The sequence below is a fragment of the Callorhinus ursinus genome, unplaced genomic scaffold (genome assembly GCF_003265705.2).
Source record: "Callorhinus ursinus isolate GAN/ISIS: 27379988/994484 unplaced genomic scaffold, GSC_fseal_2.0 scaffold166, whole genome shotgun sequence".
Lineage (NCBI taxonomy): Eukaryota > Metazoa > Chordata > Mammalia > Carnivora > Otariidae > Callorhinus > Callorhinus ursinus.
The window spans coordinates 109,495-129,982 of NW_027397228.1; the positions used below are offsets into that span (position 1 = coordinate 109,495).

General features: G+C 58.7%; 2 gene segments (V, D, J or C); both read left to right on the plus strand.

The window, feature by feature from the left end:
- The window catches only part of LOC112818699 (immunoglobulin heavy constant mu-like), a 10,708-nt gene extending 10,213 nt beyond the window's left edge, over positions 1–495 (plus strand). Inside the window, 2 exon segments of the C gene segment in view lie at positions 73–188; positions 277–495. Coding sequence covers positions 73–188; positions 277–285 — 125 coding nt within the window.
- The window catches only part of LOC141371981 (Ig delta chain C region secreted form-like), a 19,237-nt gene extending 10,633 nt beyond the window's left edge, over positions 1–8,604 (plus strand). The window contains 6 exon segments of the C gene segment in view: positions 2,850–3,146; positions 3,402–3,491; positions 4,821–4,889; positions 5,119–5,214; positions 5,405–5,716; positions 7,499–8,604. Coding sequence covers positions 2,850–3,146; positions 3,402–3,491; positions 4,821–4,889; positions 5,119–5,214; positions 5,405–5,716; positions 7,499–7,821 — 1,187 coding nt within the window.
- Positions 8,605–20,488: the final 11,884 nt, after the last annotated feature.

The following is a 20,488-nucleotide window of genomic DNA, read 5'->3' on the forward strand; positions in this document are numbered from 1 at the left end:
AGGGCGGCCTGAGCCCTCTGTGCTGTGCTCCGTGCAGGGCGGCCTGACCCCTCTGTGCTGTGCTCTGTGCAGGGGGGGAGGTGAGCGCCGACGAGGAAGGCTTCGAGAACCTGAACACCATGGCGTCAACCTTCATTGTTCTCTTCCTCCTCAGCGTCTTCTATAGCACAACGGTGACCCTGTTCAAGGTAGCCGCAGGACGGGCACGGGGGCGGGCGGGAGGCTCACGTGGCCCAGGGCAGCGGGGACACAGCTCACGCGGTCTGTCGTCTGCAGGTGAAATGACCGGCCGGCCAGGAACATCAGAGGCCTGGGACGTGGATCCAGGGGCAGCCCGTGGAGCCCGTCAGCTGGTCCTCAGACCTGCCCCACGCCGCCCCCTCGCGCTTCCAGCTCCAAGACGCGGCCGCACGTCTTCGAGTCCGCTCCGAGCCTTGTTTTGCAGTGTACACGCATGTCACCTTCAAATAAACATGTATATTTTATCTTAAAAAACTGCTTCCTTGTGCAGGCTTTTTGTCCCAAAGTGCACTCCCTGTGTGTGTCGAGTGTGTGTCAAGGGCCCGTGGGAAAGGGAGGTCCGTCTGCACACAAGCCTGCCAGAGGACATGCCAGGGAAGGGGGCCCGGTGGTGGGACCCAGGGTCTCGGGCACGTCCCATCTGCTGAAGGACACAGCCGAGCTGGGCACAGTCCCAGGCCTGACCTCCTGGACATGGCGGGACCCAGGAGCCAGGCTTGGGCCTCGGGGGGTTTGTGTGCAAGCGCACGATGCACAGTCCCCGTCTCCATCCCCAGCCGGCCTGGCCGCCCGACGGGCTTGTCCCACCCTTTGCGGTGTCTGGGGTGTGTGGGAATGAGACCGGCAGGAGCACAGGGGCTGACCCTGCTGTTGGACTGCACCCTGACCACTGTGTGGACGGCAGCAGGAGTTTCTGGGGAACCGGTGAGCAGAGTACCTGCCAGGGAGCGGCGCGGTGGGGAAGGCTCTGTGCGTCCACATCACTGCACGGGAAGGGCAGGCGGTGCCAGGCCCGGGAGCCATGGCAGAGGCGGCCCGCGGCAAGCGGGATGTGGGACCTGTGTCGGGGGCTTGCCCAGCCACCGTGCAGACAACCGGGGGGGCCCACGGGCCGTGAAGCGGGGCCAGCAAGGGTCTGGAGGGCAGCAGGGGAGGGCAGAGAGGGGAGGCGCAGACCCCACACAGCTGACGGGTCCCCAGGACACCTGTCCCCTGTGTGCACTCCGGGGGGGCACTTCAAGGCTCCGGCTTCGTTTTGGTTACGTGGACCCCCCACGGCCCGTCCTTATAGGTTGAGGAGGGCCGAATGAGGTGCGGGCCGCGGCTGGGGGCTCTTGTGCCTGTGCGGAAGGGGGCTGTCGGCTCCGGATGGCACCTGCACTGTGTTTGTGCCCAAGGACCCCTGACGGGGGGGCTTGCATGACAAAAATTCAATCGTCTAGACGCCAGGTGTTCCATGGGGGTGTCGGCAGGGCTGGCCCCTGGGCCGGGAGGGAGAGTCCGTTCCAGGCAGGCTTCTGGCGGCTGCCACCATCTGTTGTGTCCCTTGGCTTGGAGGTGCTGTCTCTGCGCGGTCTGCCCCTTGCGCATGTGTCCAGACCCCCCCTTTGATAAGCGCATCGGTCAGGTGGGATTAAGGTTTCAGCCTCCACGATCTTGTTCCCAAACAAGGGCCCGTTCTGGGGCACTGGGGCAACAGGATTTCAGTACATAAACCGGGGCTCACAATCCAAGCCATAACCGTCCACCCCTGGCCCCCAAAATTCATGTCCTTTTCCCAAGCAAAACACTTCGCTGAACAAGTCCCGAAATCACCCCACTGAACAGCAACCCTGCGTCCAAAATCAGCTGAATCAGGGAGAGGCAAGACATGTGTACGACTGAGCCCGGGGTGCAGGGTGGACGGGCCCGTCCCAGCAGGCAGGGACCTGAAGCAAGAGAGGCCAGGTCCGGCAGGGCTCCCCATTAGGTGATAAGGTTCTGGAAGAATCCACTCCAGCCCTACACTCTGTCTTCGGAGCTGGCGCCCGAGGCCTGGGTCCTCTGTGCCCGCCTTGGCAGCCCCGCCGGCCTCTGTGTCCGTGGCTCCGTCTCAACGCCAGCCACCTTCTGCTTCCGTCGGGCAGGCGCGTTTACGTGAGATTCTCAGAAACCTTGTCGGCATCCCAGGCAGTTCCTCAGACAAGTCCACCTCCAGGGGCCTTTCCTGGGGAACCGCATGGCTGCTCCTGGTTCCTCTCAGACGCTTGCTGGGACCACACGCACCATCCCCGGCGGGAGGTGTCTGGCCAGACCCACAGAGACCTTCCCAAAGCTCCTAGTTGTGGCTCCGCATGCGGCCACCTCCCACATTCCCCGGCAGCAGTGAGCAGGGCCGGGCCATCTGCACTGTGCGTGGACAGCTCCTTAGCCAAGTGCCCTCGCCAGGCGCTTGCGCAGCGGTGCTCTCCGAGCCCAGACACGCTGGCGGCCTGCTCCCCAGCCCAGGGCATGGCCAAAGGCCTCCCATGAAGACAAAGCACTCACGGGCCTGGACCCAAGCCGCAGAGCCCCGGGGGCAGGCACTGGGGAGGGCTGCGTCTGCTCCCACCACTCGTCAGGGAACCGCACAGAAGTCCAGCCACAGGCCCCTCTGCAGGCAAAGGGGACCCAGGCCTCCTATAGGATGGCCCAGGGCCAACATTCGGAGGCCTGGGGGGGACACAGGGCCCCGGGGCCCGCCACCAAGGCAGCACGGGCTCTGCAGCAGGGGCAGCGCCCCTTATTGTACCCCCTACCCTGCACCCTCTGTGCGCGGCCCCAGCCTCACAATCCCGTCTGTCTTCCAGACACCGAGACGGCGCATCTGTTCCCCTTGGTCTCAGGATGTGAGGCCCCGAAAGAAGGTGACCTCATAGGCCTGGCCTGCTTGGCACAAGGACCCTCCATAGAGTCGGTGCAGGTCAGCTCAAGCCCGGAGGCGCAGGACCAGAGGCAGAAGACCCACCTGATCGTGCTGGGGATGCGAGGGCACACTCAGCTGTCCGTCCTGATGGCCAACTGGAAGCCGGGCCTGCACCACTGCAACGCAAACGTCAGTGGGGCCACCAACAGCCCCAAGCTGCACAAGGCCATCCAGTGGCCAGGTGGGTGGTCCCCAGGCCCCCAAGGATGGCCTCCAGGGTCTCCCGCTCCTTCCACCCCAAGGACAACACGGGCACCTGGGCCCAGCATGCAAGAGTCTGTGGCTGAGTGTGGGGCCTCCCGTGGCCCAGTCTGCACCGTGCAGCCCACTAGCACCTCCCTCCTGCCATCCTCCGTCCATCCTCCTGGCCACCGTGCAGCGTCCCCCGCGCACGCACCATCTGACCACCCCCCCCCCACCCTCCCTCCGGTTTCAGCGTCCTGGGAAGTGAGGACCTCCCGGTCGACTCGCAGGCCGTCCTTACCAGAGGACTCCACCAAAGCCCCCAGCACTGCCAGGGTCCCAGGTGAGGACCCCCACCCCAGCACGCCCACCCCAGCCTTCCGTCCCTTGGCTGACTCCTTCAGGCAGCCCTCCCTGACTTCTCTGGGTCGGGAAGGGCAGGCACTGAGGAGGTGCACATGGAGCACCGACTGCATGGCAGGCCCTGTGCCGGGCACCAGCAGACACCCCCTCAGGCACCTTGTGAATAGGAGACCCCCCGACTCCTGCAGAGAGCACAGCGCTTGGGGCTGGGCGGCGGGCCAGGCTTGGGACGCGCTAGGCCTCAGACACGAGCCTGTCCCGGAGCCCCACGTGGGCACACGTGGCCAACACGGCCAGGTGGGCGGAACCTGGCCCCGTGACCCTTACAGAGCTGCAGCATGTCACCGAAGCTTCAGGAGCCGTGACGGTGGACCCAGGGGTCCCTGCAGCAGGTGCCCCCCAGCCGGCTGCCTGTCCGAGGGCAACGTGTGGTCACAGCCGCCCTGCCTGCCCCTCGGGGACGGTTCAGTGCTCGCTCCTCTGAGTGGGGCAGCAAGCTGTGTTCGCAGACAAAGAAGGGCAGCCCCAGCACCAGCCCTCTGGGGCGTTGGTGAGGCCCACACGAGGGGCAGGGGCTGTGGTCTGCTGTGGCCCCTCCGTGGGCCCTCCACAGCCCGCCCCACCTGTGACCACCCCATCTCCAAACACCAGTGCCCCGGCTCAGCACAACCCTGTCAGACCCAGAAGGGACCGGGCAGTAAGGAGAGGATGCCAAATGCCACCCTGACCTGGGCAGGGGTACTTGCCGGACCCTGTCCATGCAGGGCACGTCCGCCGGCTGACCGGGAGCTGGGCCCAGGCAGAGCTCTGGGGAGACCCTGCAGGCAGGCTGTGTGGGCCCTCCAGGGGAAGATGACCTCCATGGGGCAGACTGGGCCATGCTGGTCCCACGAGCCCAGCCCTCCGAACAGGCCGGCACTCTCCACCCCAGAGGGCCGCACGGGCCACAGCCCGGAGCTGTTTCCTACAAGCTGGGAATGGTCTTTGCCACTTTAGCTGGATGCGGGGCGGGGGGGCGCGGGGACGGAGACCCAGGAGCCCCATGTGACTGCAAAGCCTAAATATTTACTATCTGACCCTTTACAGAACAAACTTGTGGGTGTCTAGTCTGTCCCAAACCTAAGGCCCGATAACGTACTGGCCGCCCTCACCCTGACCATAGAGGGCACTGTGGCATGATGACCCCTCAGGAGCCCTGGCGAAGGGCCAGCAGCGGGTGCGGGTAGGTCTCCGGACCCCAGAGAGCAGTAAGGCCGAGGGGCCCAGGGAGGCCACGGCCCACCGGTCTCGCCCCCTCCTTTCCCCGTAGTGCCCTCCACCAGCCACACCCTGACGCCAGCCACGGAGCCAGGAAGCCCAGGGGACACCATGCTCAGAGGCCAGTTCCTTGGGGCACAGAGTGGGAAGGGGAGGGACTGGGGAACCCTGGGGAAGTCCTGCCCCGCGAGCAAGCCCCCAGCCCAGCAGTGGGAGGCCAGGAAGCAACAAAGGGGGGCTCTGCACTGGGGAGCTAGGCAGACCTGGGCCTGGCACTGCCCACAGCACCGCCCCCAGGCTGATCCCCCGCTGACCTCTGCCCGCTGACCGAGGTCGCTGTCCTCTGGCAGACTGCGGGAACCACACCCACCCTCCCAGCATCTCCTGCACGCTGAGCCGGCCCAGCATGCCTTCCCAGGTGGCATCCACAGCACCAGCAGAGCACGGTGAGGCCCGCTCCCGGGCCCAGGAGATGGGTGGCTGGGACCCTGCACACACACCCCCCGCCCAGCCCAGCGGCTCCACCGGCCCCTCCTTCCACAAGGAGAACCAAGGGGGTGGGGAACCGCCCTCCCGGGCCGCCCAGCTTCACCCAAGCCTCAGGTGGCCCCAGCATGACCGGGCTTCTCCCCATAGCTGCCACGGCGCCCTGCTGCCTCGCCGTCCGTGCCCTGACCGTGCCCCAAGCGGCCTCCTGGCTCCTGTGTGAGGTGTCTGGCTTCTCGCCCCCAGACATCCTCCTCACCTGGCTCAAGGGCCAGACGGAGGTGGACCCTGCTGGGTTTGCCACTGCACGCCCCATGGCCCAGCCTGGGAACAGCACGTTCCGGACCTGGAGCGTCCTGCGTGTCCTCGCCGCCCAGGGCCCTGGCCCGGCCACCTACACGTGTGTGGTCAGGCACAACGCATCCCGGAAGCTGCTCAACACCAGCTGGAGCCTGGACACTGGTGAGTCACTCACGGGCTTGAGGGCTTCCGTCCCGGCCTCCTCCCAGAGCGGGGCAGGGGCGGAGGGGCAGCCCTCCCAGGAGCTGAACGGCTGGGTCCTGGGGCTGTGGCCAAGGGCCTGCACCGCCCACCCCGGACCACCCCACCCCAGCCTGCTCGGCGTCTGCTCGACGTCTGGGGTGGGCTTTGGGTGCCCCGACACCTGTCCCCCCAAAGCCTGTCCTCATGTCTACACACCGCATGCTGGACTAGCACCGGGGGGAGGCGGCTGTCACCCCCGCCAGGCCCCAGAGAACAGCCGTTTCCCACCAAGATATGCCGCACCGCTGGGCGCAGAACAGGGGCCTCCCCTGGGGAGGGTGGTCATCCAGACACCACCTTCCAGCGGCATCTGAGCCTCCCCAAGCCCCAGGACGCCCAGTGGTCTGGGAGAACAGTCAGCACCTCAGGATCCAGATACACCCAGAAGTGGGAGCTGGTCTCGGTACCCGGGGACATCTGACCAGCCAAGGCCCACAACGGGCCCCGACTGCAGGCCGCCTACAGGGCGGAGGGGACGGAGGCCCGCCAGGGTGGGGCTCACGGTAGAAGTTTAGGGCTTACTGTGCCCTCTGAGGCCCTCGTCAGACCCCCTTGCCACCCCATCATGGGGCAGCACCCTGACAAGAGCCCTTCCTGGCCCGGCAAGGCCCTGGTGGGACTGTGCTGGACACCTGAGGCCAAGCAGCCATCTTGCTCCCGCTCATGGAGGGGCAGCAGGTGGTCTCGGCTCCGGGTGCTGGGAGGGGGAAGGTGCCCAGTGGAGGCCCATGGCAGCAATGTGGGGGGCATGCAGGAAGTCTGTGCCAGGCTCCATGGCTTGGACACCCCACCAACAGCCCATACCCTGCCTTGGGCATCCCCCCACCGATGAGAGCACTGGCCCTACCGTGTCCTATAGCCGGGCTTGGCGGTGCTGGCAGCCTGCTGGGCAGCGGCCCATGGGGGCCCCAGAGAGGTGGCGGCTCCTCAGCACCCCCAGCCCGCTTGCCTCTGCCCCCACAGGCCTCCCCCAAAGTCCCAGTGCCAGGCCCCGTCTGCCCACTTATCCTGGGACCCCTTTCCTCAGCCTGTCTTCTTGGCCTTGCCCCCGTTCCCTCTGGGTGCCACCTGCACTGGGCCACCTGTCATGGCTCATGCCCCCAGGGTATGTGTTCTCTGGCCCTGCTTTTCCTCCCTCCTCTGGGCTCCCTGAGGGCCAGGTCCACGCTGACACTCCTCCAGGTTCCACCGTCCTACACCCAGCTGCCCCCAGGCACAGACCCGGCCTCTCCAAGGTCTGATGTCACAGGTGAGGGCAGACGAGCGCCCTGGACAGACTCAGTCAAGGCTGGACACTGACCTGCATCATGCGCAGAGCCCCAGCTGCAGGCTCCAGGTGTGCGTGCACGGGCACACCTGGGTCACCCGAGCACATACAAGTGTCCAGCGGTGGAGAGGCCAGGACAGCCCAGCGGGCAGGGCTCAGCTCGGATGATGTGGCCTGGTCCTAGTGCGCTCCCCTCCGCCGACCGTGACATGTATGCCTGTGGTTGCCGGGGGTGCTCAGCCAGGCCCCTCCCAGTGCCTGCACACACGAGCATGTGTGGAGCAGGGCAGGGGCGCATGGAGGCGTGCAAGCGAGCGGGGACGGCCAAGCCTCCCCAGTGCCCAGCACTGCCCTCTCCCGGTGCCTGCAGCTGTCCCACCCCCAAGCGTGGATTCAGAGCCTCCAGAGCCCAAACACGCCGCATCTTCTTGCAGGGACAGAGGTACGTCCACCTGCCAGGGTCACACGCTCTGGAGACAGGACGCGCTGCAGAGGGTGCCGGGGGCCCCCGGGAGCGAGTGCGGAGGAAGCCCTCCTCCGGGAGGGCCAGGCCCTCACCAGCCCACTAAGGGCTGAGCCGTGCAGGCGGGCCTGCTCAGGGAGGCAGCTGGAGCCCTGCCCGTATCTCCCCGACCCCTGCTCCAGCCAGGTGGGGGCGGATAGGACCGCTCCCCTGGTTTGGGCCACCTCAGCCCCGTGGAATGAGCCCGTCCTCCACGGATCAGCAGGGTCTCAGCCGCGTCCCCCCAACAGCTGAGCACCCTCCTTCCTTCCACTGCAGCTGAGGCTCTGCTTCTGGGGGTCCTCCTTGCTCTCTCCTCACAGGACCCCCAGGCTCCCCCCGTCCCGCATCCACAGGTCTGTCCTCTGTCTCAGCCCAGCGCAGCCCCCTGTTCCCAAACAGCGGTACACTCAGCACAGGCCTGGCGCACGGGCAGCCATGATGGTGGGGACATTTGTGCTCCGCAGGGTCACCGTAAAATAACACCAACACCCCCCGCAACCTGGTCCTGCTCCCCATCTCACATGAGGGCTGCGTGCGCCCAGGTCCCACACACAGAGGTCAGGGCTCTCCGGCGCCCGGACCTCCAACACTTCTGCTTCTCTCAGCCCCAGCCTGGGCCCTCCCCCGCTAATCACAGTACACTCCCTGCTGGGCCCTTGCTGCAAGCCTTCCCCCTCAGCCCAGCCTTGCTCCACAGCAAAGGGATTTCTGAGCCTCCAGTCAGGATGTAGAAGATAAGGAAGGACTGTCAGGCCAGCGGGAACAGACAACACCACAGACATTCTATAAACCATGCTTATTTAAAGCCACCAAAGAGCTGGGGACTCACAGAGGTCCAGCTGGTGACCTGGCTCCTACAAAGAGAACATTGTCGGCCACCTCACCCCACCCTGGACACGGGGGACAGAGGCATGGGCATCCAGGGAGGTGAGGGACATGAGGGAATCAGTCAAGGCTTTAATGTCTGCGTGGGCTGACATGAGGAATGAGCGTAGGGATGAACCCAAATGCATTCTCTCTGTCACTGACTGCCCTGCACAGGACCTTTGTTCAGTGTCCACAGTGGGGAACCGAGCTGGGTCAGATCCCCCGTCCTGTGTGGTGCCAGACCCTGATGTCCCCGTGGAAGGAGAGTCCTGACCCCAAACACTGGAGTTGAAGCCAACTGTCCTGCCATCCCAGCCGGCTGAGTCCTGATTGGACAGGTCCCACTGCTGCACGTGGAAAGTGCATGTGTACACCCCACTTTACCCTCTGCTTGGTTGTCTGTTCGCAATGCCCAGCGTGCATGCAAAAATTAAAAGGTGTGAAAAAAAACCAGAAAAGCTTCCCCATGATCTGGATGAAAAGTCGCAAACAGACCCACAAGAGATCCAGATGCTGGGATTAAAAGCAGGTCCGTTCATGTGTTGTCCCCGTCTCGGGCTTCTCCAGGCTGTGCCCTGCGGATGGCCCGCTGCTCTGCCGTGCCGGAGGGGTGGCTGCGAAGGAGGCTTGTCACACCCACCCCTCCCGTCCTCGCCCTTCCTGCTGCAGGGCTTGGTCCACTGCCCTCGTCAGGGCCCAGAACCCCAGCCTGTCCCTGGACAGCGCTCTGCGACCCTTGTCACGTCCAGCCGAGCCCCCAGCTGTCCACCAGTGCCCTCCACCTGTCTGGCACAGGCTTTCCCAAACTGTCTGGAGCAAGGGCTGTTGCCTTCCTTAACGTCTCCTGTCCACCATGGACCAATACCTTTGTAGAACATGACGGGACGCACTTACTAGATTCACAGACGGCTATACGTTTGCAAGGCCCACGCGATGTCCACGCCTGCTCCCCGGGCCCATGACACAGGACATGGGTCCGGGCCCACACCGCCCCAGACCCACTGTCAGCAGCCCTGGTCAAGCACAGAGTGGAGCCCCGGAAAGGGCGTGAACAGCCAGGAGCGTCGGTGCCTTGTGATGGTTCCTGTCAGGACTTCCTACTGGGGAGGGAGTGTGCTTGCTGGACGGGTCCCCATCCGTCGCCCGCGGAGTGGCTGCTTTGACAGGCAGAGCTGGCCGTGCCTGGCCCTTGCTTCAAGGCCCTGGGGGAATCCCTGTGATTCAGGAGCACCCGGCCCAGCCCTGGCTCCCTGGCCACCCCTGCCCGAGCTCCCTGCTCCAGGCACACCGGGCCCCTCTGCCCTCCTGGAATCAGGCTGTGTGCCAGAGCACGGTGGTTCTTCCGTGTGGAGTGCCATTCTGGTTGGACCATTTGGTCCCCCCTCATGGCTCCTGAGGGGGACTTTCACAGTGGCCTGGCGGGGTCCCCCGTGTGTCTACCCCTGCTGAGTGCCACCCACCTTCTGTGCACACTTGTTGTGCAGACGTGTTGGCTTATGTGCCAGGCTACTTGGTTGCAGCCCATCTGCACGGCCCGGCGCTGGGCCCGTCCGGCTCGGCAGAACCCCCAGTGCCGGGGGGGTGGCGGTGGCGGAGAAGGTTCACAGGTGCGCACCAGATGGGCGCTGCGTCAGGACAGGGGCGCCCCAGAGCAGTCGCCCGCCCCTCAGCACCCCGTGGCATGTGAGCTGAACCCCCTCACCAGTGCCCTTCCTCCCCAGGTCTCGCCATGACCCTCCCACCCCCCCCAGAGCCAGGACGAGAGCGGCAGAGACTCCACAGACCTGGAGGACGCCAACAGACTGTGGCCCACGTTCGCAGCCCTCTTCCTCCTCACTCTGCTCTACAGCGGCTTTGTCACCTTCATCAAGGTGAGGCGGCCGGCGCCTCTGTGTGCAGGGCTGAGGGACACGCTACCGTTGGCCCAGAGAGCCTGCAGGGAGCTGGAGGAATATATGGCCATCACGGGCCGTGGACGCAGCCTGGGGCCTCTCAGCCCTGAGGCCCTGGAGGCCCCCTCCCTCCACCTCCACATTCCTACGGTGGAGCAGATGCTGGCCGCCTGCTCACATCTGACTTGGCTGGGCAGGACTCAGGGGCCTGGGCCCTGTTCTCTGGGGACCCTGCCCCTCGCACCCACCCCCTTCCTGACCCCTGGGCTCTTACTGCAGGTGAAGTGACCCCGGGACAGTAGACGCCCAGCACCTGCAGAGAAAGGAGGCTCAGCCTCATGCTGTCGCCGAGGGCAGAGGGGACCACCCTGGACTCCAGCCCCATCTCTGCCCCCCAGCCCACCTTTGTCCACCTCAGTCCACCTCTATCCAGAGCTCAGCCGCCACACCCAGAGAGGAGGGCGTCACACCCTGCAGTTCCCTGAGCCAGCAGTCCTTACTGCAGCCCCTTGCTTTTTTGCCTGCCAGCTGGCCCCATAAACAAACTTGCTCATTCCACCTGCCTCCTGTTTACCAGTCTCAGTCATCTGGATCTGCCTCCAGTCAGAGGAGCCAGGGGCCTGCAGGCAAGCATCCAAGGATCCACACCCAGGACTGGGGTACGGCTGTGGCAGGGCTCGCAGTGGGGAGCCGCCCCTGTGGGAAGAACTTGTGGGGCCTCTCTGCCCGGAAGGGAATGGGAGGTGCTCCCCGCACTTGCGGGCACATCCATGCGGGCACACATGGGTACATATGTGTGCACGAACACGTGGGTACATATGTGTTCACACATAAGCACGCATGCACACGTACTGCTGCAGACCCTGAGCACACATACATGCACACAAACGTGTGCATAGACATGTGTGGGTCTGCAGACCATGAGTGCTCATGTGTGAGCAGAGACACATGCCCTGCACCCACACAGGCTCACATACACCATTAGAAGACAGCCCTAAATGGTGGGAGTCAGGACAGCCCCCACCCGGAGCTCTTTCTACGCCCCCTGCCCTCTGCCCGTCCCCGGCTGAGTTTCCCTCTCTGCCCCTTCCAGCACATTCTATGGCTCCCTTTCTCATCATACCGGTGGGTTATTTCTTTCCCCTCACCAAGAAAGTTACTGCCAAGAGCACAGTGTTTCCTGTTGCTCCCTGATGACCCCCAACACACAGAGCAGAGCCCAGCGCATAGTAGGTGCTCAGCAAACAGTTGCTGAGTGAATGAGTGCCCACCTGCTGCACAAGAGCCCCTTCACCTCCCAGCATTTCCACCTGCACATGTCACCAATTTACAAATCCTTCTGAAGTCTACCCTCCCCTGCCCTGCCATCTCTGTAAATGACCTCCTGCCATGTGGACCCCAAAAGATACCCCAAAGCCATCACCACCATCCTCCCACATGCTGCAAACCATGTCACCCCTGCCCAGAGCTTCCCATTGTCCAGCCAGCCTCCAGGCCTCCCCCTGCCCCCTGCCCCAGCCCTCAGCCATGTCCTGAGGACCTAACTATCCTGGTAGCCTCAGCTCAAACCAATCGATGGGCTCCCTTTACACCAGGAACGAGGTCGGGGCTCCTGTATCCCTAACCCACCCTGCCTGGCCCGGCCCAGAGCCCCAGGCTGCCCAGCACCACCCTCCTTGCCGCCGTCCAGGCCCACTGCTCCCTGGTTCCACCCGCCTCCCAGCCTGGCCTCGAGGCCCCCCACACACACTCAGCATCCATAGTAGTGGAAGGAAGGAAGGAATGAGTAAAGGAATGAATGAAGGGTCTGGCCAGCCTCAAAGGAGGCCATGCACTTGGGCCTTCAGACCTAAGGCACATCCTCCAGCCCAGCCTCCCTGGAGAAGCCCCCATGGGACCACAGCTGTTCCCAAGGAAGCCCCTGGCTTTTCCCACGCCCTTGGATCGACACAGTGGAGCCCCATCCGCAGGCCCCGGGGAGAATGGGAGGGGGCGGGGCATCAAGCCCCTGACCCGAGTCCTCCACTGAGCATAGTGGGCGCCTGGTTGGGCCCAGGGGATCTGTATTTGAGCTTCTTTCTGTCCAGGAAACATACTTAGATGCCCTAAACTATGTTTCCCTAAAACGCATGTGACCCCAGCCCTTCCTGGCCGGTCAAGCGGATTTCTGCAACATAAGAATCCAGTGGGCGGCCTTCTACCATGACTTCCCCTTTTCTCTTAAATAAGCACAAACTAACCTCTCCCCAACTACAGAAATCTGTCTGCCAGAGGCATGTGATGGCCCCTGTGGGGCCCCGGCCCAGGCTGTTTCCCTCCACGCAATGAATGCATTCGGGACCTTCCACAGCTCTGCAGCCACAGGCCCTGACACAGCCCAGTGACGTGCAGGCTGAGGGCCATTTCCCAGCACGCTCCGCAGCTCACCCGCACCACCACAGCCTCGCCGGCCTAGGCGCCAACCACCCTGGGCAGAAACATCTATTTCCAGCTGTGTGATAAATAGGACACAGCTGCCCTCCCACACCTAAATCAAGGCTTGACAAGTCTGGTCCTCAGTGTGGAATTCACCGCCCAGCCACCTGCATGGGGCCCGACCGATCCCCACTCTCTTGGTGTCTGAGGGGAAGGTTTGAGTCAGTCCTGCCCCCTGGGCTTGTGGACCAGGCCTCCTGGCACCTGGGCAGAAACCAGAGTTCTGTTCTCCAGCCAAGGCCCTGACATCCATGCCCTACCCACAGCCAGGCCCAGGTTTGCTGAGGTCATTCTGGAAGACAAATGGCCACAGCAAGACTCCATAGTGCAGAGACAGGACCCTACTCCCACGGTCAGGACAAAAGCAAAGTCAGGACCAGCATTACTGACTGATAGGAATCAACAGTGGGACCAGAGGCATAGTGAGGAGGCATTTACCTTCTCCCGAGGTGTCTCAGAATGACAGCAGAGCCAGGAACTTTAAAACGTAAGATTGGCAGATTTGCCTTCAGAGCAAAGATTAAATATCTATCAGGATAGAGACTCCATAAAAAAAGGAAAAAGGACGGGAGACAGTGGCCAAAGCATCTGACATCAAAAAGAGTATTGGTCAGAGTTCTTCAGAGAATAAACAATGATAGGCCAGATAGATGATTGATAAATGATTGATAGATGATTGATAGATGATTGTGTGTGTGTCTGTGTGTGTGTGTGTCTGTGTGATGACAGGTAAGTCTGTCAATCTTATTTTAAAATCTTATTTATATTTATATATACATATAAAAGGGATTATTTTAAGGAACTGGATCCCATGAACTATGAAGGCTTGGTGAGCCCAAAACCTGTAATACAGGCCCTCAGCCTGAAGACCCAGAGTGGATGCTGCAGGTCAGATCAGAAGGTGTCTGGAGGCAGAAGCCCCTCTTCCTCGTGGGACCTCAGCCTTTTTCCTCCCAAGGCTTTCAGCTGATTTTACAAGGCCCACCCTCACATGGAGGCAATCTGCTTTCCTCAATCTCTTCTGATTTGCATGTTAATCACATTTTTAAAATACCTTCACTCTCTGGACTTGTGTTTGGCCAAATATCTGAGCACTATGGCCTGGTCAAGTTAACCATGAAGCTACCCATCCCAGGGTCCCAGTAAATGAGCGATGGGATAACACAGTGGGAGAAACTTGACCTTCAAGGAAAAGTTTTCAGTGGGAGACAGGAGACTGTTCCCAGGGGGTTGTAAACACAAATAACCAAGAAAACACATGAAATTGCTAGAAGTTGCAAATAATCAAAGAAAAGCAGCTTTAAACTGCTGACCCCCTGTTCAGGATGCTGCTGCCCCTTGCCAGCCCACCATGCACCACACAGCTGTTAGGTGGACACACAGACAGGTGTCCACGCTGTGGCACCACTGTCCCGATGAGGGACGAACAGCACAGGTAAAGACCAGTAAATACCCCGTAAAAGACAAGGAGACCGGACACGGACATCAACGCCAGCTACTATTTGGCCGATGACCAGGACACTTCCTAGAGGGGGACTGACCAGCAGGGTCAGCACAGGGCTGGGGGGGCACATTGCAGGCAGAAGGGGCAGCAGGTGAAAGGCTCCTGGGGCAGACATGAGCCCAGGGCTTCACTCCAAGGGGATAGGAAGCCCCCAGAGGGGTTCTGGTGGTCACCAGTGCAGAAGTCTGACCAGGAGGCAGCGGGCAGAGAGCAGGGCTCAGATGATGCACATCCTTGTGGGGGGACGACCTGACGGCTTTGCACACAGGCAGAATTGTACTCACGAGGCCTCCCGATCCACAGCTTGGATGGAATTGCCACTTCTCGAGACCAGGGACTCAAGAGCTCCCTTCCTAGGATGGTGGGATGAGCTGTCAATTGGACATCCAAGAAGGGATGCTGGGGCGGGGTCCCACAGCAAGACCCAGTAAGAGGCCAGAGATGGGGACTCGGATCTGGAACCATCGCACAGGGCTGGCATTTGTCCGTATGGGACAGCGGGGATAAGCAAGGATGGAATGAGCAGAGAAGGCCAAGCCGGGAGGCAGGGACCTCAGCGGCCGAGGCCAGAAGCAGGAGTCAGAGAGGGAGGGGTTCCAGCTGCGTCCGGCATCTCTGACAGGTCCTGTCGTGGGGCTGGGGCCACCCCCTGGGTCGGGCACAACAGAGGTCATGCTGCCCTCCCAAGAGCAGTGTCAGTAGCCACGTGGGGTCCAGGCCCAAGCAGAGTGGACACAATAAGTGAGAGCAGCCGTGCAGACAGATGAGAGCAGAACCACGGGCACCGGGCCGGCAGACTTCACGGGATTCTGGCCCAGAAATCGAGGAGAATTACTCCTTAAACACACAGCGAACTTGTAGAAACCACCATCTGCTGCGCCCTGGGTCACAACTCAGTAAATTTTGAAGTGTTTTGGCCTACACCACGGCAAGCTCTCTGACAACACAGTGAATGGGACAGGCGTCTACGACGAAGTTACTAAGTGACCCGCCCACGTCTCACGTCACATCCGAGAAGGAATCCTCAGCCGTAAGTGTCTGGAAGAGAGAAAACAACAAGTTAACGAAGAGCCAAAATTTACAAGTTGGAAAAAGAGCAACAGAACAAACACAAAGCAAGAAAGGAGATCATCGTTGTTTCAACAAAAAACATCAATAAAAAAGTAAGAAAATAAACAACTGAGAGGCACAGCAAGTCCAAAATTGTTTCTTAAAAAGGACAGACCTCTGAGGGGACGGGTCAGGGGAAAAGGGGAGAGGACAAAATACACATAAAGAGGAGAAGAGAGAGATAATTACTGCTTGACGAAGAGGTATAAGAGCAAGGAATGGATAAACATATTCCACTAATATTGAGATAAAATGGAAAATCCCAGAGCAGCATCTTATCAAACTTGAGTCAAGAAGAGAACAGCTCAAGAGCACCGTATTTACTGAATAAGCTAAAGTGCAAAGGAGCGGCTGCAGGAGGGGGACGCTCGCGTTGTCTTCCGGGCAGCGGGACACAGGTGGTCAATGCCGCGGCAGGAGCAAGGGAAGCAAGAGAGGACAGCACCATCTCCGAAGAGCAGAGGGAAAGAACTGGGCCACCAGAGAGACTGTGTTCCCATCATACAGCCTCAAGGCCGTCCTCACGCAGTCCTGGAAGCCCAAAGTCTGGCATCGCTGTGTGAGAGGGCCGTGCCCCCCTCCAGCGCCTCGAGGGGACCACCCCCTGCCCCTTTCAGCTTCGGGTGGCTGCCCGCAGCACAGCGTCCCTCGGCCTTAGTCACCTCGCACCGATCTCGGCCGCACGTGGCGTTTGGCCCGTGTCGCTGTGTCTAAATGTCCCTCCTCTTAGGACAGTAGTCATACTGGATGGAGGGCCCACCCACTTACATATGGTCTCATTGTAACTTGATTACATCAGCAAAGAGCCCACGTCCAAATGTGGTCATAGTCGCAGGCTCTGGCTGGGCGTGAATTTTGGGGAGACACTACTGAACCCAGGATCCTTTCCTTTCCTGAGCAATTTACCCCCAAAGCTGTTAGGTGGGCAGGTCTGGGTGACAGAGGTGGGGACATGCAGACTCAGAGCTCAGAGCCCCGCCCGGGGGGACAGGGAGTGAGGTCTGAAGCAGGGTCTGGAGGTTCCACGGGGGCAGCCCAGACCTCCACACCGGAGATGACAGGCAGGTGTCCATGTGAGCAGGGATGGGAGGCTGGCACACCCGGGTGCCGATCAAGTGAGTAAACAGACCCAGAAGAGTGGAGGACAGGAGGGACCCACAGTCGCCAAGAGGGAGAGCTAGACGGGGCCTGTGCTGGGGGGTGGGTTGGGCGCATCAGTTTGAATTCATGGTTTCCAGTATATCGAGACAAATATATACACATATAATAGATTAAATAATGGACAAAAGCTTCCCAAATTTGATTAAGTACATGAATCTACATACACAGGAAGCTCATGAACTCCAATATAAATGGGCTAAATGCTCTACTTAAATGTCAATGGTGTGGGGGGAACATTTCTATATATAATGTGTTTTTTAGGTTTTATGGTTTTTTTCATTTATTTATTTGAGAGAGCACAAGTTGGGGGGGAGCGGCAGAGGGAGAAACAAACTCCCCGCTGAGCAGGGAGCCTGATGCAGGACTCAATCCCAGGACCCTGGGATCATGACTTGAGCAGAAGGCAGACGCTTAACCCGCTGAGCCACCCAGGTGTCCCTTATGTTCTGTTTTAATATGAAATATGAAGCTGGTTAAGCTCAGTGACTTTCACCCAAGGAAAGCAGCTGGGGCCACATTGATCTCAAGTAAAACAGACTTTAAGGCAAAAAGCATTAAGGGACACGAAGAGGGATGACACAGCTCTCAATGTGCACACACCTGGACTATAGCTCTCAAAATATAAAGCAAGAAATGGACAGACCTACAGGAAGAATCACAGACTCGCGGTTATCATGGGAGGTGTTAACACTGACCTCTCAGTAGGGACAGAACAAGAGGACAAGCATTAGTAAAGATGCACTTCATGGTAGCACTCCCGCACGCAGGCCTTGGAAAGAACCACCCATCGGCCCACATGCCCTGAGCTTTGCAGCACATCCACTCACTGTTCTATCATGTGGCCATAAAAGAAGACCCAACACATTCCCAAAGATGAAGTGCACTTAATTATGCAGTGACAATGGCATGATTACGCCTTGACAAATTGTTGTCTCCTTCGGGCTTGGCCAGCACTTCTGTGGGATGGGGTCTGTACCTGCTGGAGAGGCCTACATCTCTTTTTCTGCATGACCTCAGACTCCAATCCAACTGTGCTCATCCCAGGTCTTGGGGTCCCATTCCTTCACTCTAGACCCTTCCCTTTGTGGGAGGGACCTCTGGGCTTTTGAATTCAGCCTCCTCTGTAATCCTCCCCACTCTTATATCGGATGCTGGGCCCCATTCTCAGTAATATTTGTCCTCTGGCTGCAGGATATGGGGCCTCTTAAAATGCTGTCATAGGGGATTTCTGGTGCCCACTCTGTTCCTTGAGTTGACAGGAAAAGGGACTGACTCACTGAGCGCTCCTCTTTCTGCATCTCACTGAACACCAACCAGGCTGCTCATTATCACAGTCAACACTGTGTCCACTGGCCTGATGATACTCACTGCCCCACGTCTCTCAAAGGCTAGAGATATTGCACAAAGTGCACCCCCTTCCTGCCCCCGTCCCATTATAAGCATTCAAGAGGCCTTCTTTACAAAGGATCAACGTACAGATGGGCGGTGACAGAACCACGGGGGGGGGGGCAGTTTAGGTGACAGTAGAGCTGTTTCCACCCCAGGCCCAAATATCAACTTGTTTCAGACAAGACATAAACTATAGGCAAGATAGCGAGGAGTAGGAGACCTAGATTTCGTCTGGTCTCAGGAATTCAGCTGAATAGGGATCAAACCATTCTGAACACCTACAAACTCAACAGGAGATCGAAGAGGAGAGTAGCAACAACTCTCTGAACAGAGAAGCGACCACTTACTGGAAGGTAGGACGTGCGGAGAAGTGAATCCGAGGCGATATTCGGGAGGATAGACGGCGGGGGAGGGACCTCCGCCGGCCGCTGCTGGCAAGTGCTAGAGCCGTGGAGCACAAAATCGGACCTTTTAGAAGTCAGCTCCGCTGAGGGACGTCGCTCCAGTGGCTAAGCGGGGGTGGAACCCTCGCGGGACAGTGGGGTCTCAGGACCCTTGGAGTCACAGAAAGACCGGGGGAGCCTAAGTGCGCCAGAGCTCCCAGGTATCAGAGCAGGGAAGCCGGCTGCAGAGACGAAGCCGAGGCGCGGGCTCTGAGCTCGGGGTTGACATAAACTGTGATCCGCGGCCCAGTCGGGCCACTGCTCCTGCAGCAGGGACCCAACAAGCGGCAAATCCGGGGAGACTCCCCTTCCTTCCCAGGGAGGAGCAGCGCGGGAACGCACCGCAGGTATCTGCTGGGTTTGGAGACTCCACACGGGGTCGGGTGCCAGAGATACAAACACTCGGTCACAGGCCGGGAGAGCACGGAGAGCGGCCGGAGACCGGGGACAAGGGAGTGACTGCTTTTCTCTGGGGGCGCACTGAGGAGCGGGGACCCGAGTTCTCAGCTCCTCCGGGTGGAGATTGGGAGGCCACCATTTTTGCCCTGGTCCTCCAAAGCTGTACGGAGAGCTTGCAGGGAACAAAAGCTCCTGAGATCAAACCCGAGCAGCTTGCTTAGCCCGGACCGACAAGGGCGGGGCAATTCCGCCTCCGGCAAAGATATTTGGAAACCACAGCAACAGGCCCCTCCCCCGAAGATCAGCATGAACAGCCAGCAAGCCAAGACCAAGTTTACCGATCAAGGAGAACGGGAGAACTCCAGCGCTAGGGGAATACTGCACATAGAATTCATGGCTTTTTTTTACCATGATTCATTAGTTCATCAAAGTTAATTTTTGTTAACTGTTTTTTTTTTCTTTTTCTTTTTCCCTTTTTCAATCAACATCTTATCAATCACTTTTTTTAAAAAAAACATTTTTTATTTTTCATTTTTAGAGTCATATTTTATCCCTTCATAGTAGTTACCCTTATTTTTGGCATATATATATATAAGTTGTTCTCTCTTTAAAATTTTGAGATACAGTTTCTTCTAACAGATAAAAATATACCCTAAATCACTAGTGTATGGTTCTGTTCTAGTCTCTTGCCTGATCACATTCTCTCCCTTTTTTCTTTTTTTTTTTAAATCTTTCTTTTTTCAAACAACTTCTTATCTTATCAAGTCCTTTTATAAAATCTTTTATAATTTTCATCTTTACAGTCATCTTCTATCCCTTCGTTGTATCAACCCTTATTTTGTACATATATGTCTTTCTTCCTTTAAAATTTTAAAATTTTAGGAGGCACTTTTTTCTAACAGACCAAAATACACCCAAAATCTAGTGTGTGGCACTGATCTATGCACTAGCCTAATCATATTTGATCACATTCTGCTTTCTTTGTATTGTTCTGTTTTTGTTTTTATCTTTTTTTTCTTTCTTTACTTTTTCTCTTTCTTTTTTCTTTCTTTCCCTTTCTTTTCCCCTGGTTTCAGGTCTTTTCTGATTTGTATACAATATATTTGCTGGGGACATTGTAAACCTCTTAGCATTTTGTTCTCTCATTCATCTATTCTCCTCTGGACAAAATGACAAGACGAAAAAAATCACCTCAGCAAAAAGAACAGGAGGTAGTACCGTCAGCCAGGGACCTACTCAATACGGAAATTAGTATGATGTCGGACCTAGAGTTCAGAATCATGACTTTAAAGGTACTAGCTGGGCTTGAAAAAAGCGTGGAAGTTATTAGAGAAACCCTTTCTGGAGAAATAAAAGAACTAAAATCTAACCAAGTCGAAATCAAAAAGGCTATTGATGAGGTGCAATCAAAAATGGAGGCACTAACTGCTAGGATAAATCATGCAGAAGAGAGAATCAGTGCTATAGAAGACCAAATGATAGAAAGTAAAGAGGCTGAGAAAAAGAGGGAGAAACAACTACAGGATCACGAGGGCAGAATTCGAGAGATAAGTGATTTGATAAGATGAAACAACATTAGAGTAATTGGGATCCCAGAAGAAGAAGAAAGAGAGAGAGGGGCAGAAGGTATATTGGAGCAAATTCTAGCAGAGAACTTCCCTAATGTGAGGAAGGAAACA